Source organism: Gasterosteus aculeatus, chromosome 8, assembly GCF_964276395.1.
Source record: "Gasterosteus aculeatus chromosome 8, fGasAcu3.hap1.1, whole genome shotgun sequence".
Taxonomy (NCBI): Eukaryota; Metazoa; Chordata; class Actinopteri; order Perciformes; family Gasterosteidae; genus Gasterosteus; species Gasterosteus aculeatus.
Window position 1 is genome coordinate 12,266,945 of NC_135695.1, and position 17,099 is coordinate 12,284,043.

The 17,099-nt window shown below is 44.4% G+C and overlaps 2 protein-coding genes across 2 annotated transcripts in view; one reads left to right on the forward strand and one right to left on the reverse strand.

The window, feature by feature from the left end:
- ddx49 (DEAD (Asp-Glu-Ala-Asp) box polypeptide 49) overlaps positions 1-3,452 on the forward strand; it is a 5,130-nt gene extending 1,678 nt beyond the window's left edge. Inside the window, exons 5-13 of the mRNA XM_040183833.2 lie at positions 120-307; positions 1,046-1,186; positions 1,482-1,557; positions 1,830-1,906; positions 2,032-2,129; positions 2,264-2,338; positions 2,630-2,718; positions 2,871-2,942; positions 3,209-3,452. Of these exons, the coding sequence (XP_040039767.1) occupies positions 120-307; positions 1,046-1,186; positions 1,482-1,557; positions 1,830-1,906; positions 2,032-2,129; positions 2,264-2,338; positions 2,630-2,718; positions 2,871-2,942; positions 3,209-3,364 (972 nt within the window). The 3' untranslated portion in view covers positions 3,365-3,452. The remainder of the gene's footprint in view (positions 1-119; positions 308-1,045; positions 1,187-1,481; positions 1,558-1,829; positions 1,907-2,031; positions 2,130-2,263; positions 2,339-2,629; positions 2,719-2,870; positions 2,943-3,208) is intronic.
- Positions 3,453-3,479: 27 nt separating this feature from the next.
- LOC120823658 (regulator of nonsense transcripts 1) lies at positions 3,480-17,095 on the reverse strand. Its single transcript, XM_040183831.2, has 24 exons — positions 16,475-17,095; positions 15,925-16,067; positions 14,913-15,002; positions 14,554-14,721; positions 14,137-14,317; positions 13,710-13,871; positions 13,365-13,452; positions 12,986-13,084; positions 12,576-12,684; positions 12,170-12,329; positions 11,593-11,711; positions 11,299-11,463; positions 10,827-10,941; positions 10,276-10,419; positions 9,504-9,717; positions 9,297-9,414; positions 8,927-9,083; positions 8,643-8,785; positions 8,323-8,497; positions 8,108-8,189; positions 7,803-7,967; positions 7,372-7,592; positions 6,820-6,942; positions 3,480-6,117 (listed from the first exon to the last, which is right to left on the reverse strand). The coding sequence occupies exons 1-23, from the start codon at positions 16,643-16,645 to the stop codon at positions 6,823-6,825; spliced, it is 3,309 nt and encodes a 1,102-aa protein (XP_040039765.2). The 5' UTR covers positions 16,646-17,095; the 3' UTR covers positions 3,480-6,117; positions 6,820-6,822.
- Positions 17,096-17,099: the final 4 nt, after the last annotated feature.

Below are 17,099 nucleotides of genomic sequence, written 5' to 3' on the forward strand. Positions count from 1 at the left end.
AATATTTCTAATTTCGTAGATATTTTAAAAACACAATACTGTGCTAAAATCAGTAATTTAAATGATAAACTAATACACCCACTCGTACAGTTTTTAACTAGTTTTTGTGGATTTAACAGATATTGGATGAGGCGGACCGACTGTTGGAACAGGGTTGTACCGACTTCACCAAAGACCTGGAGACCATTCTGGGGTTTTTACCGGCTAAACGGCAGACGCTACTGTTCAGCGCCACGCTCACTGACACCCTGCAGGAGCTGAAGAACATCGCCATGAACAAACCTTTCCTATGGGAGAGCACATCAGAGTGAGTAACCTGCTGCCAGTAGTGTATATAGTATACATAATATTAGGCAACTTCAAAGGACGTTACAGGTCTCATTTTCAGCTGTGTGTTAATCTTTGTTTGCAGGAGTATATTCAGTGTATTTGTTGGTGTCAAACAATTTATTTCAGGACCTTTTTTATTTTGCCACATTTCAGACACATTCTTTGTCATAAAAATCTTGCGTGACATTTATGAAACGGGAGCACCGGCCTGGATAATCAGTTTGCTCTGATCTGGGGTGCAGCCAGTTACTGACGCACGTCTGTCGCACAAACGCCTCTGGATGTAAGACACAATTGTGCAAATAATGGGAACTAAGTGTGGTTGAACGAGCGCCCTTCTGGGTTTACCAACGCTCGAACTATTTGCAGGGTTCAGACATTCAGAACGGAGCTACGAGCTCACGCAGGTTTATTCAATGTAAAAATTGTAACAGCCAACTTAAAGTGGGGCAGAACAAAACAGCTTCATTTCATTGTCCTCATCTTTTGATGTGGGAGGAAAAATGACTGTTGCATCCGATTTTCTTCTGGCAGCACACAGGCCTTTGGGCACTGTGCGATTTCCACTTGGTCCATGATGCTGAATATGAAGTTTGAAACCGGGATTGAATCACAACCTGCTTCAGGGTTTCTAAACTGTACTATGACCTCCGACCTCTCTGGCAACAGAAAATCAATCCAGCTATGGGTGACATTGAAATGTTGCCATTAACAGGACACGGACGGTGGACGAGCTGGACCAGAGGTACATCCTCACACCAGAGAAGGTGAAGGACGCCTACCTGGTGCACCTGATCCAGAAGTTTACTGACGAGCACGATGACTGGTCCATCATGATCTTCACCAAGACATGCAAGTAAGAAGCCCCGGAGTAACTACAACACCGTAGACGCTCGGTTACGGGACAGTATTACTGTAATGAGGTGCAGGGTTTAGAGAAGGAAAGCTTGCTGCCTTTATGAAACTGGTTTTCAATGTGTTTTTTTGCAGTGGAATAAAATACGTTACCAATAGTATAAACGTGGATAGAAATTCCTCTTACAAAGGCAAAACATACTTTTCAGGCTATGTGCATGTAGATGTTGGTTTGTCGTGATGTCACATTGCAAACCAAATTCATCGTGTGCAGTAATGATTGGTCTCTTTCACAGGGACTGCCAAGTCCTCACCATGATGCTGCGGGAGTTCCAGTTTCATACCATCTCCCTGCACTCCATGATGAAACAGGTGAGACTAGTGTGAGTTACTGACCCGAGTGGGCCCTAAACTAGCCTGATCACAGAACACGTATCGGAGCAGCTCTATCCGATTTTGCTCTGTGTGAAAGAACGTGAGCAAAAATGTCCTCCAACCTTGTGATGTGTTCCTTACGTCGCGCCCCCACAAGCTGCAGAAATCTTATTAGTCTCATGCAAGGGACAGAAACGCGGTAATAGAAGGGGGTTAAAGCAGGTGAATCGGTCCTGTGGGATGAACGTCTTTTTATTTTCCCTCCGCAGAAACAACGATTTGCCAACCTCGCCAAGTTCAAGGCCAGCGTCTTCAAAGTCCTGGTCGCGACGGACGTAGCTTCCAGGTGAGACGCGCCTCCATTTTCACACCTTTTTGGGGAGTTTTAACATCAGTTTGTTGCGTCTCCAGCTGTCCCGTAGTGTCAGATGTAGTCGGTCAACTTGTTTTTTTTGTTTCTTTCGGCCTCAGAGGTTTGGATATTCCAACTGTCCAGGTCGTCATCAACCACAACACCCCGGGCCTCCCCAAGAACTACATCCACCGAGTCGGACGAACCGCAAGAGCCGGTAACACTTGATCCGCTAATCGTCTCTTTGTTAGTGAACAGAGAAGGCGACGCAGTCGACGTACTTGCTCTGCATCACGTGACGTCTCGAATGCGTGCCGCTCGGAAAATGACGCGGTTTCTTCTTGCCTGCAGGGAGGAACGGAGTGTCCATCACGCTGGTGACGCAGTACGACATCAACCTGGTCCAATCCATCGAGGAAAACACTCGTAAGTCGCCTGGGTGTGAATGTGCTCAACCGGACTCTTTCACTGTCAGCTGGTGTTTATTTTTCTCGCTGCCCTGTGAACATCGGTTCTAACGGAGATGAAGCTTGTAGGAAATCCAGAGATTTTTGGCCAGTAGAAGATTACGTAGACTTTACAGCAGTGACTTTCATACTCACTTTATTTATCCGGCTCTTTTCGGTTAATAAGTTTAAAAAATAAGGGTCCTGGATCAGATCCCAGGGTGTTTAAGAGGGATGTGACTCGCTGTCATCGGGTGTGTTGTTTCCACAGAGACGAAGCTGAAGGAATATCCTGTGGTGGAGAAAGACGTCTTGAAGATCCTCACTCAGGTCAACGTGACCCGACGGCAGTGTGAAATAGTACGAACCGGTTCATGGGGTTTTAGTGCACCACTTTGATCAGAACCAAAAAAACATTAACCGCTAACACGAAGTCCATCGGGCTGTTTTCAGAAAAGGATCTTCTCACTGACATGTTGTTTGGTGTTAAACGCTTTCCTTTTGTATTGTAGAAACTTGAGTCAACGGATTTTGATGAGAAAAAGGAAATCAACAAGAGGAAACAGCTGATCCTGGAGGGGAAGGTATGTGTGAATATTACAAAACATCAAGCTCAATATTTCAGAGGAATTTAGGAAGGTATGTAGTAGCTAGATAAAATAGTGAAAGTTTTAATAACACTTCTCTAGCTGAAAAGCTAGAGACTGCCTGCATTAACCTGCACACTCGTGGACTAAAGTAACGGGCATTTGTCTTGATTGTCGACTAGGATTCAATTCTTCACTTTTAAGAGAATCTGTCTAAAATGGTAGTAGGATCCGATTGTTAATTTATCACTCTCCTGTCTCAGGATCCAGACCTGGAGGCCAAGAGGAAGGCTGAGCTGCAGAAGATCCGGGGCCAGAAGAAGAAGTTTCAACAGAAAATCCAGGACACCATTCAGAGACAAAAACATGGACAGCTGAAGAAGAAACTAAGGAAGAAGGCAGCAGACAAAACAGCCTGAAGTATGCTGCAACTCGTGTATATACCAAGTGTTATTACTGTACAATACTGTTTGTGTGAGCATCCGCAAATAAACTGCAATTATATAAGTCTGAATTTCACAACATCAAACCCACTCAAATTGACAGCCTTTATTGATTCAGTTTAATAAGGATCCACCATGTGATGAATTCAATGCAACGATTTCAAATCGGTATTTACATCACTGACCTCCCTGCATGTTGACACAACGAAAGGTTTAGATGCAAATGTTAACAAATGAACAATTAAATCATTCAATCATTTAATGATCACTGCATTGTGGCTTAGAAGATGCGGAAAAACAACCAAGCGATAATATTACGGCAGCAGGTTCTTAAAGCTATAACATGTTAGGATTTCAGTAGAACGGGTTTATATGAGGAAACTAATTCATTTCACTAAAAAGTGATTCGCACAAAGGCAACAAAACAACTTTTTGTACGTCAATTATACATGGAAGCGTCTACTTACAACATGATTGTCACATGTCAGCAGGTGAGAAACAGCGGAGTACATTCTGCGTTCAGAAAGCGTCTCTCCCGGAAGAGCTTAGAAAAACTACAAAACTCATGAAGACGGGAATCATCCCGCGCCTCACTCCTTGCTACAAGAACAGATTTTAGTAAAACTACACAAAACGGCTAAATAACAATAACAAAATGTGACACACAGCAGGGAATCCTCCGACTAAAGCAAAGTTTGGATCAACTCAAGATTCAGGTCCACAGCGTCCTTCAGGAGAAGGACTCTACGAGGAATACATAATGCAGGCAGCACAGCGTTGCACAAATCAGTCCACTCAACGAAAACAAATTTTAAAAAAGTATCAGCTTTCATCTTGTTTTATTCCACATAGAAGGAAGGTGGCTTTTTTTTTTTTTTTATCCGCCCATCCTTTTGAGGTTCAACTCTGCTCACCTCACCTCTACCTGGCCCGATTTTATAAAGTCATTTTCTGTGGGTTTCTTGAGCCCTCTGATGCCTGGAAGGTTCCTTTATGCTGGTAGTTTGATTTTTAACTACATTCACGCTTGTGCTGCAGCGGTTTATGGTGGTTGGTTGTAGGCACTGATCAGATTCCTCATCCACCTTTCATTTATCTGCAGGCCATCATTTAATCAGCTGATGGGTTTAGTAAAGTTTCATATATAATTCCCTCCACACAGGAACCAAAGATCCTTCAGATTACATTGGTTTCGTTTAGATTCTACATTTTTTTCTCGTTTGCAAAAGCCTTAATTCTTCCACCCGATTCTAGCGACTTTTGTGGCTGGACAACACGGCCTTTATTACGTCTCATGTGAACGCTGTTCACAAAATCAAAGTACGGTCTGAGATCCCACTGCGGTAACGTCTCACGTGAGCTCACCTATCAGGACGGGACTGTCCTAAAGCCACATGTCAACTGGAGTCATTTTCCAGATGTGGAAACTCTTCCCTCAGCCACCTTCCTTTCTCTACCAGCTCACCTCAGGTGGAGTGATTGCCACAACCGCGCGGTAAGCCTCGACAGCGATCAGCCTTCTTTCATTATCTCGTTTGGTTTCTTTCACCTCATGCAGGGATTTGAGTCGTCCCCCGAGCAAACCAATCGATGCAAAGCACCGGAGCGTTTGCCAATCGAAGCGTGCACAGAGTATTCAAAAAGACATCTGGTCATGTAGGCCAGCGGGACATCGACGACCGCGGCCCCCGAAAGATTAAAAGAACAACAAGCCTTCACTGAAACATCAAATGACGTTGAGTTGACTGTCCGATGCTGGTCGTGTTTGATAGTTTCAATGACTTATTATTTGCAAAGTTGTGCTCTGTGATAAGAAAAGGTACTTCAGAGAAGAAAAAAAACGGTCCCATGACAGTCTCGGTGGGATTTGCGCGCCGTGCCTTGAGAAAACAGTCCGAAATCCCGGTGCCTCTCCACCACTGCCGTGGGGTCGGAGCCGCCCCGTCAAAGACCTCGGGAATGAGCCAGTGCTTCTCAAGGCAAATGAAGGGTTCAATTCGAGGCTCTTTATTCTCAGACTCGAGCACAGAAACCGTGTTTTTATGTCCGCTTCGAGGAGGTCTGTCGACTGCCGCTTCCTGCAGAGGCTGCTGAGGTTCTTCGGGGCGTCTCCCATGATAAACCAAATTCAAGAGCTGCAAGTTAAGAAACCAACAGACTTTTAGCATGAGGATTTTGAGCTTCCCGCTCGATGGCTTTTTGATCACCACCCCCCCCCCCCCCCAGCAAGTTCTTCAAATTCAGCGGGAAAGCGTCAAGCTCCACCCGAAGAGAAGATAGCTTTCTTTCCTACTTCCTTCCTTCCTTCCTTGGAGGCTGTGTGTTGAAGGGGTTGGCTGAATTATTTTTGTTGGGAGTTGAGCCTCGTTTGGACTCCCACGCGAGACCGTCGAGATCTCCCCCGCGTTTCCCTCAGCAGCTGGACCGCACGCCGCCATCTTTCCGACTGTCTTCCTTCACTTTGCACGGGCATCAGTCCCTGCCTCTCCGCGTGTCCACTCGGCCTCTCTTGCCACCGCCTTGCCCGTCTGCTCGTGCCCTCTTCGTCTCCTACCCTCTTACTTCTCTCGCTGGTCATTGGTTTGGTTTCGCTCTCCCGTCGCTTTCACTCGGTGGTGCTTCGGTTGTAGCAGAGGAAAACAGGTATCCATTTTATGTTTTTATTATTTCCCAGATTAAAAAGCTGATGAACTAAGCTCAGTTCAAGCTTAGCTCCCTTCTTCAAGTACCTGCAAGACACAGACGGGCTCATGAGTTCTCGTCGGGAACAGCATGTGGCTCGAAGAACCGTCAGCAGTCAGAGATCTTTGCACAGCAACATAAACATTTAACTCCCAGTCAGCTCCCAGATCATTGATATCACTAATGAGAAGGTACCAATTACAACACTTTTATTTCATAATCCTTCAAACTGTAATATTAAGCAAATAAACACAATGGACCCCGTAAGAAAATATTCTTAAGTAAATAAAATGTAAGGAAAAATTAAATATTTCAGCTCATTGGCTGTACGGTTATTCAAAATTGACAAAAGCAAAATCTACTGAGTGAAAACTTCTCTTTAAGTGAACTTACTTTAGTTGAAAAAAGAAACAGCAACATACCACAAGGTTTGACTTTGCCACTCTCGTCATATCACAGAAACTTAGTATTGTGATATTTTTTGTGGGGCCCCTGCTGACACCTATAATTTACAAAACCCCAAAATCCATCTAGTTTAAATAGAGCTGAAAGAAGTAAAGTTCAATTGATGTGCAAAGTCTCAAAAGCCCTGAAAATGTACCTTTCAGTGTTCAACGTTAGGTGTACATAAATAGTTTCGTATGGTGAGAAATTTGAAGCCTGTTCAAATATCTATGATACAACTAGTCACATCCATCTCAGTAATGACACAATGGCCGGCCCACTTAGTTGTGACTAAAAGTACTTACACTTTAGTACTGTGACAGTCCAGTCACCCCACCATGCTGGTATGCACGTTCACCCTGGTAGGTGGAGTCCTGGGACAAAGCCACGTCGATTTGGGACTTGAACTCATCGCCCAGGTAGCTGTCCTGCAGAACCAGAGGAGAAACAGAGGAGTTCTTAATTAATCTTGTGCCATTGGCTTTGGAAATATTGAAGAGTCTCCCATTAAGAATGCTAATAAAATATGTGTAAAGAAAGGGAAGATCACAAATGTAAAATCAGATTATATTATATCTTGCCCTACTTTTTCTGAATTTACTCAATTCAGTTCACAACGTACAATTAAACTATATTGTAAATATAATATTCAATAAAATTCTGTCAAAATTGCACTTCTTTAGGTAAATTATCTTCAATATGAAGCACATAATGAGCAATACAATAGTGCAAACTTCAAATCCCCTTCAAAGTTTTATAATTAAAATAAATTATTCCCAGTATGGATTCGAATGAACGGATTAAAAAACATGCGCATTAACAGTCATGAAAATATTTTGACAAATCTTCTTCCATACTTGGGACAGCTCGGCCTGAGAGAGGCCGGCCTGGCTCATCTGTGAGGGCTGGCTCATGGAGATGTAGCCCTGAGTCAGCGGCCCCTGGGAGAAGGGCTGGGAGGCCCCGTCCTGGCTGGCCTGGCTGTTGGGTCCGTTACCCTGACTGGCACCCTGGTGTGCCGATCCTCGGGCCCTCTGCCTCCCGCTGCGGCCCGGCTTGCCCTTCATAGCTCCGCGACCTTGAGGGGAGGGTAAAAAAAAAAAAAATCATCACCATAGTAAGAAAAATAAATATAAACCTTAAATTCATAATAGGTTAACTAGATGAAGTAGAGCCTGTGATATCATTGGGACGCTGCGGCAAAGAGATTTGGTAACTGACTTGTGTGAGTACTTGCCCCCTCTAACAAACAGGACCATGTTTTCTTATCTTCAGTGCTGTACTGTACCTGCAGCAGGGCCGTTGGTCTGACCCAGATAGCTGGGCGGAGGCATTGGCGGCATCACTAGGTTGAAGGGAATGGGGATATTCATAGCGGACATGTGACCGGGGCCCGCCCCAATCATCCCAATCTGGTCGTGGGTTTGAAAGTACATGTTGGACGGACGTCCGGCTGAAAGAACGGGCAAAAGAAGACTCAATATCGGTTTTCTTTTTTTTTACTGAAGAAAATAAGACCAGACAAGACCTGTTTTGAATAAAGAAAAGCCATGAGACAAACCATAAGATACTAAATATATATTTAATGAATACCAGTACTGCTGCGGTCGTAAGCAGAGCCGGGGATGAGGGCCTCACGGGCGTCGTACATCGCAGTGCTCATGAAACGTCCCCCCTGGTAAAAAATAAAAATAAAAAATAATCTCCATTTTAAATAAACACAAAAAGATTCATATGGCTTAATTTGTCAAGTGATTTGTTTGCCCCGCAGCATGATGGGTGCACACGCAGCAGTCGGTTCTACTCACAGGGTTGATGGTGTTGACCAGTTTGCGGGGCTTGCTGAACTGCATGAGGCTCTCCCTCAGGTTGTTCAGGGGCCCCTCCACCAGGACTTTCTGTTCCTTGTAGTTGTTCAGCAGGTTGTTCCACAGCGGTTGCTTGGAGAGAGCTTTGGGATTTCCCACAATGATCACGCCGTACCTTTTTTCATAACACATGAGACTTGGGCTCAGGCGAGTGGCGCACATTTTCTAATCAGTTATACTGGGCAGAATTTCAGACATTTTAATATATTCATTTTTTTGCACGTAGACATTTAAGTAATTGTCAGAAAGAAGGTTTTTACTTGGCTCGGGTCAGCGCCACGTTGAGACGGCGCGGGTCGTTCAGGAAGCCGATGCCCTGGTGCTCATTGGCACGGACACAAGAAAGGATGATGAAGTCCTTCTCTCTGCCCTGAAAGGCGTCCACGCTGGCAATTTCCACTTGCTGTGACGGGACAGGACGAGAGCGGGGTGATGGGGACGTTGCATAGTTAATAAAGAGCAACGGAGTTTGTTCCAACACCAACGGGAAAATCTATTTCACACACCTCTACTGAGGAGTGTGTCTCAGATATAGGTGTGCTACCTGATAGAGTTTGGTGTGCAGGGAGCCGCTGAACTGCATGTACTGGACCAGGTAGGAGCGCTGGCCCTCGTACGGCGTGATGATGCCGATTTGGTCAGGTTTGGCTCCAGCCTTCAGCAGCCTGGTGGTGATCTTCTCCACGTTTGCAGCCTCAGTCCTTAAAAACATCAGCATCACATGAATACGGTGCCGCTCACTCTTCTAAAAGTTACATGTGAAATCAAGCGGTTTTGATGTGAAAGCTGTAATAGAGCACCTCAAAGTGTTTCAGGTGACCCTTTCCCAGCAAATGTCAATACGCTTTGTGTATCCTCATTTTGTGTTTTGAGGTAAATTAGGCAAAGTAACCGCGGATACGGTTTGCCGTTACCTGTTGAGGTAGGAGGTTCCGGAGCTGGCAATCTCCTCTTGACCCTGAGTCACGTAGAAGAACATGGGCTTGTCCGGCTGCGGCCACTGGAAGTCAAAGCCCTTCTTGATGCGGTCAGCTGAGAAAATAAAAATTGTTTGTTTACATTTTTGTCTTAATTTGCTCCTCCATCTAACCAGACGATGAACATCAGCAGCCTCGACAAACCTGCAGTGACGCCGTTCTGCAGGGAGCCCTCGTAGAAGATGTTGGAGGGGAAGGCACTAAGAGCCGGGTGCATGCGGTACTGGACCTGCAGGCGGATGGGCCGGATCCCCAGAACCACCAAGCGCTCAAACAGGGACTGGGAGAGACCTGCCTTGGCTGCTTTCTTACACATCACCACGGGACCCAGCTGGCAGTGATCACCCACCAGAATCAGCTGGGAGGAGGAAGATGAGTCACACAAGTTCAACAGTACGGTTTATATAACAGCATAATGTAAGACGTTTCTGGATATACAGGGAAAATAGTTTTGCTTAACCCGATAACATTAAATTCATAGTGATAAAAATTGAATTGACATATTGATTGAAAATTTCAGAAAATATTTGTAGCAATTGCACACCTCTATTTTACTATTGATTATTTTCAACTGCATATTAAATGACTGGACTTCAAAAGAAAACTTTCAAGCACCTTCAATGTAGGGATGTTTACACATTCACAGTTGCAATGAAAATTCAGGATTAAAATTCAATTTTTAACAATGACTAGTTCGAAAAATATCCCCAAAACGAGGGAAAATCTGAAGCCCATTGAGCATCGGCTCCATAAGCCAAGCTAACCAACTCACAGCTGGCTCAAGCTATGCTACAACTGGCCAGTCTGCATTTAAGGGGCGTGACCTAGCAAAGAGGTCACAGGGTCACATTAGGTGTACTACCTTCTATAGTGGGTGGAGATTAGTCGGTATTAAGCTGTGTGCGTGCATGTCTACCTGCTTGGCTCCAAGCACCACAGGCACCATGCACTCCGGCTCCGTGGCCTGGGTGCTTTCGTCAATCAGGATGGAGCGGAACTGCATCTTAGCCAGACGAGGATCTCCAGCTCCAACGCAGGTACAACAGATAACATCCGCGTTCTGGACAACAAAGATGATTTATTACAACTATTATAAAACAGAGGAGTGAGCCAGATGAGAGGGGGGAAAGATGAGGGAGCAAGAGGGAGGGTATTATCTTACACTGTTATTATGGGGAGAAATTATTATTTTTGAACCTCTGGGTACAAAAGGGAAATCTACTTTTATCAACACTAATTGTACAAATCATAGTACGCAATGAAATACAGGATCTACATTAAATCAATCCGAGTTGGACAGAAACTACACACACACATTGAAGATGAAGAACAGTCCGAATCAGTATGAAAGTGCTTGGCGAGAACTACCTGTTGCATTAGCAATAACTCAAGCGCTGTAGTGGTTCTTTCTGTTAACCAAGTTTCAGTATATTAGCTATTTTGGTGCAACACTCCGAAACTCCTCACCATGAGCAGCTCCCTCTCAGCTGTGCGCTTCAAAGCCCTGTAGCGCTTCTCATCGGCAGAGGACAGCTCGCCAGTCTCATCCTTCAGCTGCTGTAGCTTCTGAAGCTCGGGCATACTAGGGAGACAAAGACACATCTGGGTTACTGCGGAAAATACTACTAAGCCAACCTAAGCCAAACTGATCCAGCACCAGTTATTAATTGTTCATTCATAGTACAATTTTAAATGTATTTACTCAGTTGCTAAGTTTAGCTTTTCGGGATTGTCAGAGGGATCTCATGGTTAGGGTAATTTAAGCCAGATAACCTGAATGTACCAGGAATCTGGACTAGAACATGAGTACATTGTGAAATCTCACATAGAAGTGAAAGAACAGGATGAATATAGAAGTTTAAAAATAGCTACTGTTTAAAGCAGAGTTCAAGTATCATTAACTCGAGTCCAGAGTCAATTCACCCCACATGCCACTGACCTGTCCATGTTGCTGATCTGGTTGTGGAGAGCTAGGAAGGATACCGGGGACTCGATGGCCTCCCGGCTCTTCGCACAAAGCCTGACGACCTTCAGTCCAGTCTTGTCGATCTTCTCCGTCAATTGATCCACTGCAATGTTACTGGGAGCACACACCAGAACTGGTCTGCAAACAGACACAGATGGAGGGTTAAAGGATTAAAAAACATGATGAAAAATACAGTTGGTGGATAACAAAAAGCATGACATGACAGATTTCTGTAAGAATCCATAAATAAATTGTGATCATCTTTACCCGTTGCCTTGTCGGGACAGGTGGTAGACGACAGTTGCCGAGGTGACAGTCTTCCCGGTGCCAGGGGGACCTTGGATCAGACTCAGAGGCCTCTGCAGCACCGTCTTTACAGCATACACCTGAACAAAGAACAAAAAAACCAAAAAGTTACCTACCGAAAGAATTCTAGTTCATGGCTTCGTTTTTCTTTTGAGCCTATTAAAAAAACGGTAAACAAGACTTTTTTTTAAATTTCGAAATAGGCTCGCAACATTCCGTGAATATTCAAAGTTAAAAACCTTCCAAGGGAATTAATGTGATTACACGGAAATTAACTGGAAATTTGGGGGTAAGTTTACCGTATAATACCTTGTCATAACTGAGAGAACAACATTTAATTTTCAGGAAAATTGGGTTTAATAGCTACATACAAAGAAACAAATCATGTGCTGCATTACATACATCTTTTTTGTGTTTCATTTAATTTATGACAAGGAAATGAAAAGGTTTGTCTGCGGACGGACAGGGAAAAAGCTTTTTTGCCCATTTGCAACCCTATGGATGAATGACAGGGAATGTGCATTTTGTGAGGTCTGACCTGTGAGTGATTGAGGTCGGGCAGGCCCTGCGCAGTGAAACGCTTTGGCAGCTGGCACTTGATGGTGACATCCTCAACCTCGTGGCCCAGCAGTTTATGGTAAATGTAACCAGACACGGAGGTCTCGTCCACCGCAAAAGTCTTCAGGGCGCTCTGCATCCTGCATCCACCCAAGTGTTATTATCACTTCTTCATCTTTGAACCTCTGTGCTTACCAAGTTTACCTCTGTGCTTGGTCAGACATCTTTACTTTACAAATGATAGACAAGGCATGCTTACACAAATGTACTTCCTGTAAACAATGCAAACTATTTAAATCTGTCTACTGTTTATGGGAGCGTTATACTGTAATGTGGAGTAATAGAATGAACTATGACAACATTTGGGGGTATAAATATGAGCCTACCTGTCAAAGGACGTGGACTTCCACACAAAGTCGACCTGGAAGTTGTGAGGGATTTCCACAGGTGCTCCAACACTGCTACGCAACTCAATGGCAATTTCATCCCCATAGTCTTTAAAGACAGGATGTTAAGGAGGAAAACAATACATGTTCTATACCAGTCTACAAATATTTTAACACGGAAGAAAAAGGAAAAAAAAAAAAAAACAGACTAAGCTTCCGTCAGCGCACAGCTAACGGTAATCAAAAGAAAAGTGTCCAAGTCTTTTGTTTTTGGGTTGTTAATGTTAACATTGAGTACAGTGGAAGATGAGGAAAGACCAGCGAGTAATTCATGACTGAAAACTCTAGCGGGACACAATGTAATGAAACATGGGCAGTACAAATGCAACTGCTAAAAATGTAAAAGATACTGTCAGGGACTTTGATGACATGACCTATGCCTTTCCACAAAGGGGCCAGGTCTCCCTTGTACCGCAGGCAGATCTCATCCCCCTGCATCAGCCGCATATCTGGGATTGATACAAGAACAAATGTTAGACACACTTCTATGCTCAAAATGAAAAATGAAGTGGGGAGGATGAGCTATGTTGATAAAAACAAATTATACGGTACCGTGCACGCACAAAAAACCTATCACAAGAGACAAAGGCAAAAAAACAACAACACACATGCCACCAAAAGATGCAGGGTTTGGGGAGTTTGCGTGCACTTCTGATGACTGAAAGGAGATGGGAGGGGCTCTATCTGTACCACAGAACCACTGGGAGGAAGTTAAGCTTGGAGAATTACCACCTGAATCCGTCTTGGGCAGTGTGAAATAGGCAATCCGCTTTTTATTCAGCCCCAGGTCCCACCTGACTGTTATATTGTCTTGGGTCTGCAGAAGGGTGAAAAAATATATATATAATGAATCAACTAATTATAAACGATGGAGGATTAAGGTTACCATCACCGTGGCAGTGTTTTTATAACAGTAGAGAAAAATAAGCTAAAACAAGTAATACAGCTGCAGGATGGGAGGAGCATCATGTTGTGCTTTATATTACAGCGTCTAATGTGCAAAATACCAAACCAAAAACATTTTTTAAAACCTTAAAAAGTTACAAAGCTTCCTTAGAAGAGCAGTTCAGGTACCTGGGACTCCTTAAGCTTCTTGTCGTAGTCGGCCTCCAGTTTGACCAAAGGACCAAAGATGTTTTGGTACTGGTAGGCATCCTCATAACGCAGCAGCACATGCTGGGGCTCCTCGTCCACTCCAGGTTTCTCCAGGTCTTCCAAGGTGGCAGTGGGGTTGTCCTGAGTGTAGACAAAGTCGAGAAATCTTAAATCTAAAGTACATCCAACATCCTTTAACAAACATTACTCTACAGACATTCCATAGTAGAGTGGCAGGTTCGTTTTGAAACTTGTGCCACAGGTGGAAATGGATTCCTGTTCCCAGCTGGCACTTAGAAAGTGTTTTCCTGTGGTAAAGAGCTTAAAACTTTACAGCCACCCTGGTCAGCATTGCTCTGAACATGTATCCCAAGAGAAAAATCCTCCCAGTCTGTCAGCCATATACCTTCCACAGCTCCTCCAACTTGTTGATCTGCTGGGCAGTAATCTGACGGGCTCGAAGCTGCTCCTGCTCCGATGGGATCTTCACCAGCCAGGACAGGAAGCAGCGGTCCTGGATCAGTGGCTGCCACTGCGAGCTGTCCCAGTTGATATCCTTGAGGCTACTCTGGCTGGCACACGGCTGTCTGCATTGGAGATACAAGGTATCACAAAGACAAGTGTGTGAAATCTGACAGTAAATTAAAATAGAGAATTGTCAGGAGGTCTCCTGCTTCCAGTGGATTTTATTAAAAGCAACTCAGTGCTTCCCCTACCATTATAACAGCTAACCTGCACTGCAGAGTAGCTTACAGTCGCTGCCGGTGCTATCCGGTGTGAGCGGCTGCAGGAAGGTGTTTCCACGTACGCGGCTCGCACTTACCGGCAGAGTAGCACCACGACGGAATCGGCCTTAGCCGGGATGAAGCCCAGGAGGAAGACGTTGCGACAACCACAGTTGTAACACTCCAGCACTGTCTCGCCCAGCGGCCCATCTTTATGCAGCGTTACCTCTTTGCATTTGGCTCTCACCAAGTGGTTCACAATGTGACTGAAAGTCAGAGTACGGGTTACATTTTTACAGAAATTCAGCATCATTTGTGCAACAAAAGTCCAGCTGATGGTGATAATAGTAGAATAACCAACATTTAGAGCCGTTTTGGTTGCTCTCATTATCTTTAATTGGGGATGTTTACATTTGAGTAGCTTCATGTTCGGGTGCTGAGAATGAGATTTACACACCTGCCAGATGTGTTGCCACGTCCATTGCAGAACCACTTCTTGCTGGTATTGCAGTAAACAACACATGCTGGATCGTGAATACCGCAGTAGCTGAAAAAACAAATATACAAACAATGTCCCTGGTAACTTGACGGAAGGATGAATTAAATAAAGCCTATATGACAGTGTCAGAGATAGCACATTCAACATGTCATTCGAGTTTATAAATATATTCAACAAGACATTTTGTGGGCTTGTGCTGTCCACAAACAGGACTAAAAGGTTTGTTAAAATAGTAATCTTTAATTTTTTATTACCATTGGATACACAAAAATGTAATGATGCACACAATTATGAAAACTGAACACAATTCCACATCAAACTCAATCTTCAATCTTAAAATGTAACAGTTGGTCAAACAAAGTCAAACAATTCCAGCTTTTCATTAACAAACACTTCTAAACAAGATCTGTTTAAGAACTTCAGCCGAACAAGTTATCCCAAGGCTGTCAGACAATCACATTCTAAAATACATACATATATATAATATATATATATATATATAATTCTATTACTTTACCTCTATTTTTCGTCCAATCACATCTTTACATTTCTAAGTGGACTTCTACAGCTAGACCCCTTTCCATATTAATGTATACAACTGTATATTTTGTATAATTGATTAATGCTTACAGTATCGTAACATGATTTGTACCTGGTTAAAAAGAATCAACACAAGCACTATATTATATTAACGATATGAAAACCGTCACTAGCAGGCAGGTGTGTTTTCTTCCTGAGTGATAAGAACTATTATACAGTTTGACAGTACTGTGCTCATCAGAAACATTGTACCAGTTAGTGAGAATTATGAGGTGGGTTCTGTGTGCCCCGCACGTGGTGTGCAAGTCCTACACGTACGACAAGCACAAGGAATACAGTACTGATGGATCGTCAAGAAAAACACTGATCTTATAATAATTACTTCCTCTGATGTACGAACACCAATGCGTGGTTCCTGTCTGTGTTTTACCTGCACGCGTGCAGTGGCAGGTCTTTAGTGTAGTACGTGTCTTCCTCGTCCTCCTCAAAGTTGAGCTCGGCCAACAGCTGGCTGGCTTTGGCCACGGAGTCATCCACTCCGCCGTTGAGAAGACCCTCATCAGGACCATTTACCTGTAGCACAAAAGAAGCTTTAGCAAACAAACGGGATGCTAACGATTAGCCGCTAGGAGACGCAGCGCGGTAAAGACAGCATGATAATTATAAATTGACGGGCTGTCAATGCTCTTAACTCTAATCTTTAATCGTCAAGGTTACACCTCCGTGTCTGGTTTTCACCGAACAGTCACAAACAAACGTACAACGACACCTAACTTTACTTTAGGAGTTGAAGAAACGGGCTTCCTAGCTAGCTATCCGTTAGCAGCTCCAGCTAGCTAACATATAGCTAACCAGGCAACGCCAGATCCAATAGCAGCGGGCTAGCATGCAGCCCTGGGTGAGCTAACCTAGCTAACCACGGCTAACGTCAGTAAACCGCGCTTTAATTGTGGCTTCCTGTAAAAGGGAAAGCCTCAGACCTGGTTGTCCAGCTGGCTTTGGGTCTGGCCTTGAGTTTGCGTCTGGCTGGGAAGGGTGAAGTCGGTGAAGTCGTACTCGGAGCCCTGGGTGTCCGCTCCGAGCAACTCCGTTTCCTCGGTGTCTAGGAAGGTGAGGGTCTGGGAGCTCGGCCCGTACGCCTCCACACTCATCTTGAGTCTCAACTTTCGCTTCACTCAACGGTTTCCGGTGTTCGTCTGAAGATGAACAAAATCCCCGCGCTATTTCTTTGTCGAAAACGGCTGTACAGGCCGACGCCGTGCGTATGGATTTGAATCAAAACAAAAATGGAACCGATCAGAACCTCGAAAGCTTCAGCAGGTCCAACAGTGACGGTGACGAACTTCGTTACGCCGCTCAACGCGTGACGTCCAATGGAGGCAAGGCTGCCATGGGCCGGGCGATCGTCGGTGGGGAGCGAGCGCTCACTCTGATCTTACGAAACAGAATCGTGGATCCCTGTCGGGCAAATGTGGAAATAGCTCAAGTTTACGGGAAATACCCGCGGTGGAAGCTGGAATTCACTCAACTAATCCACTTAACTTTAATCGAGAATGTACCTATTTTGCTGCTTTATACCTCTTCTCTGCTACATTTTGCAAATGC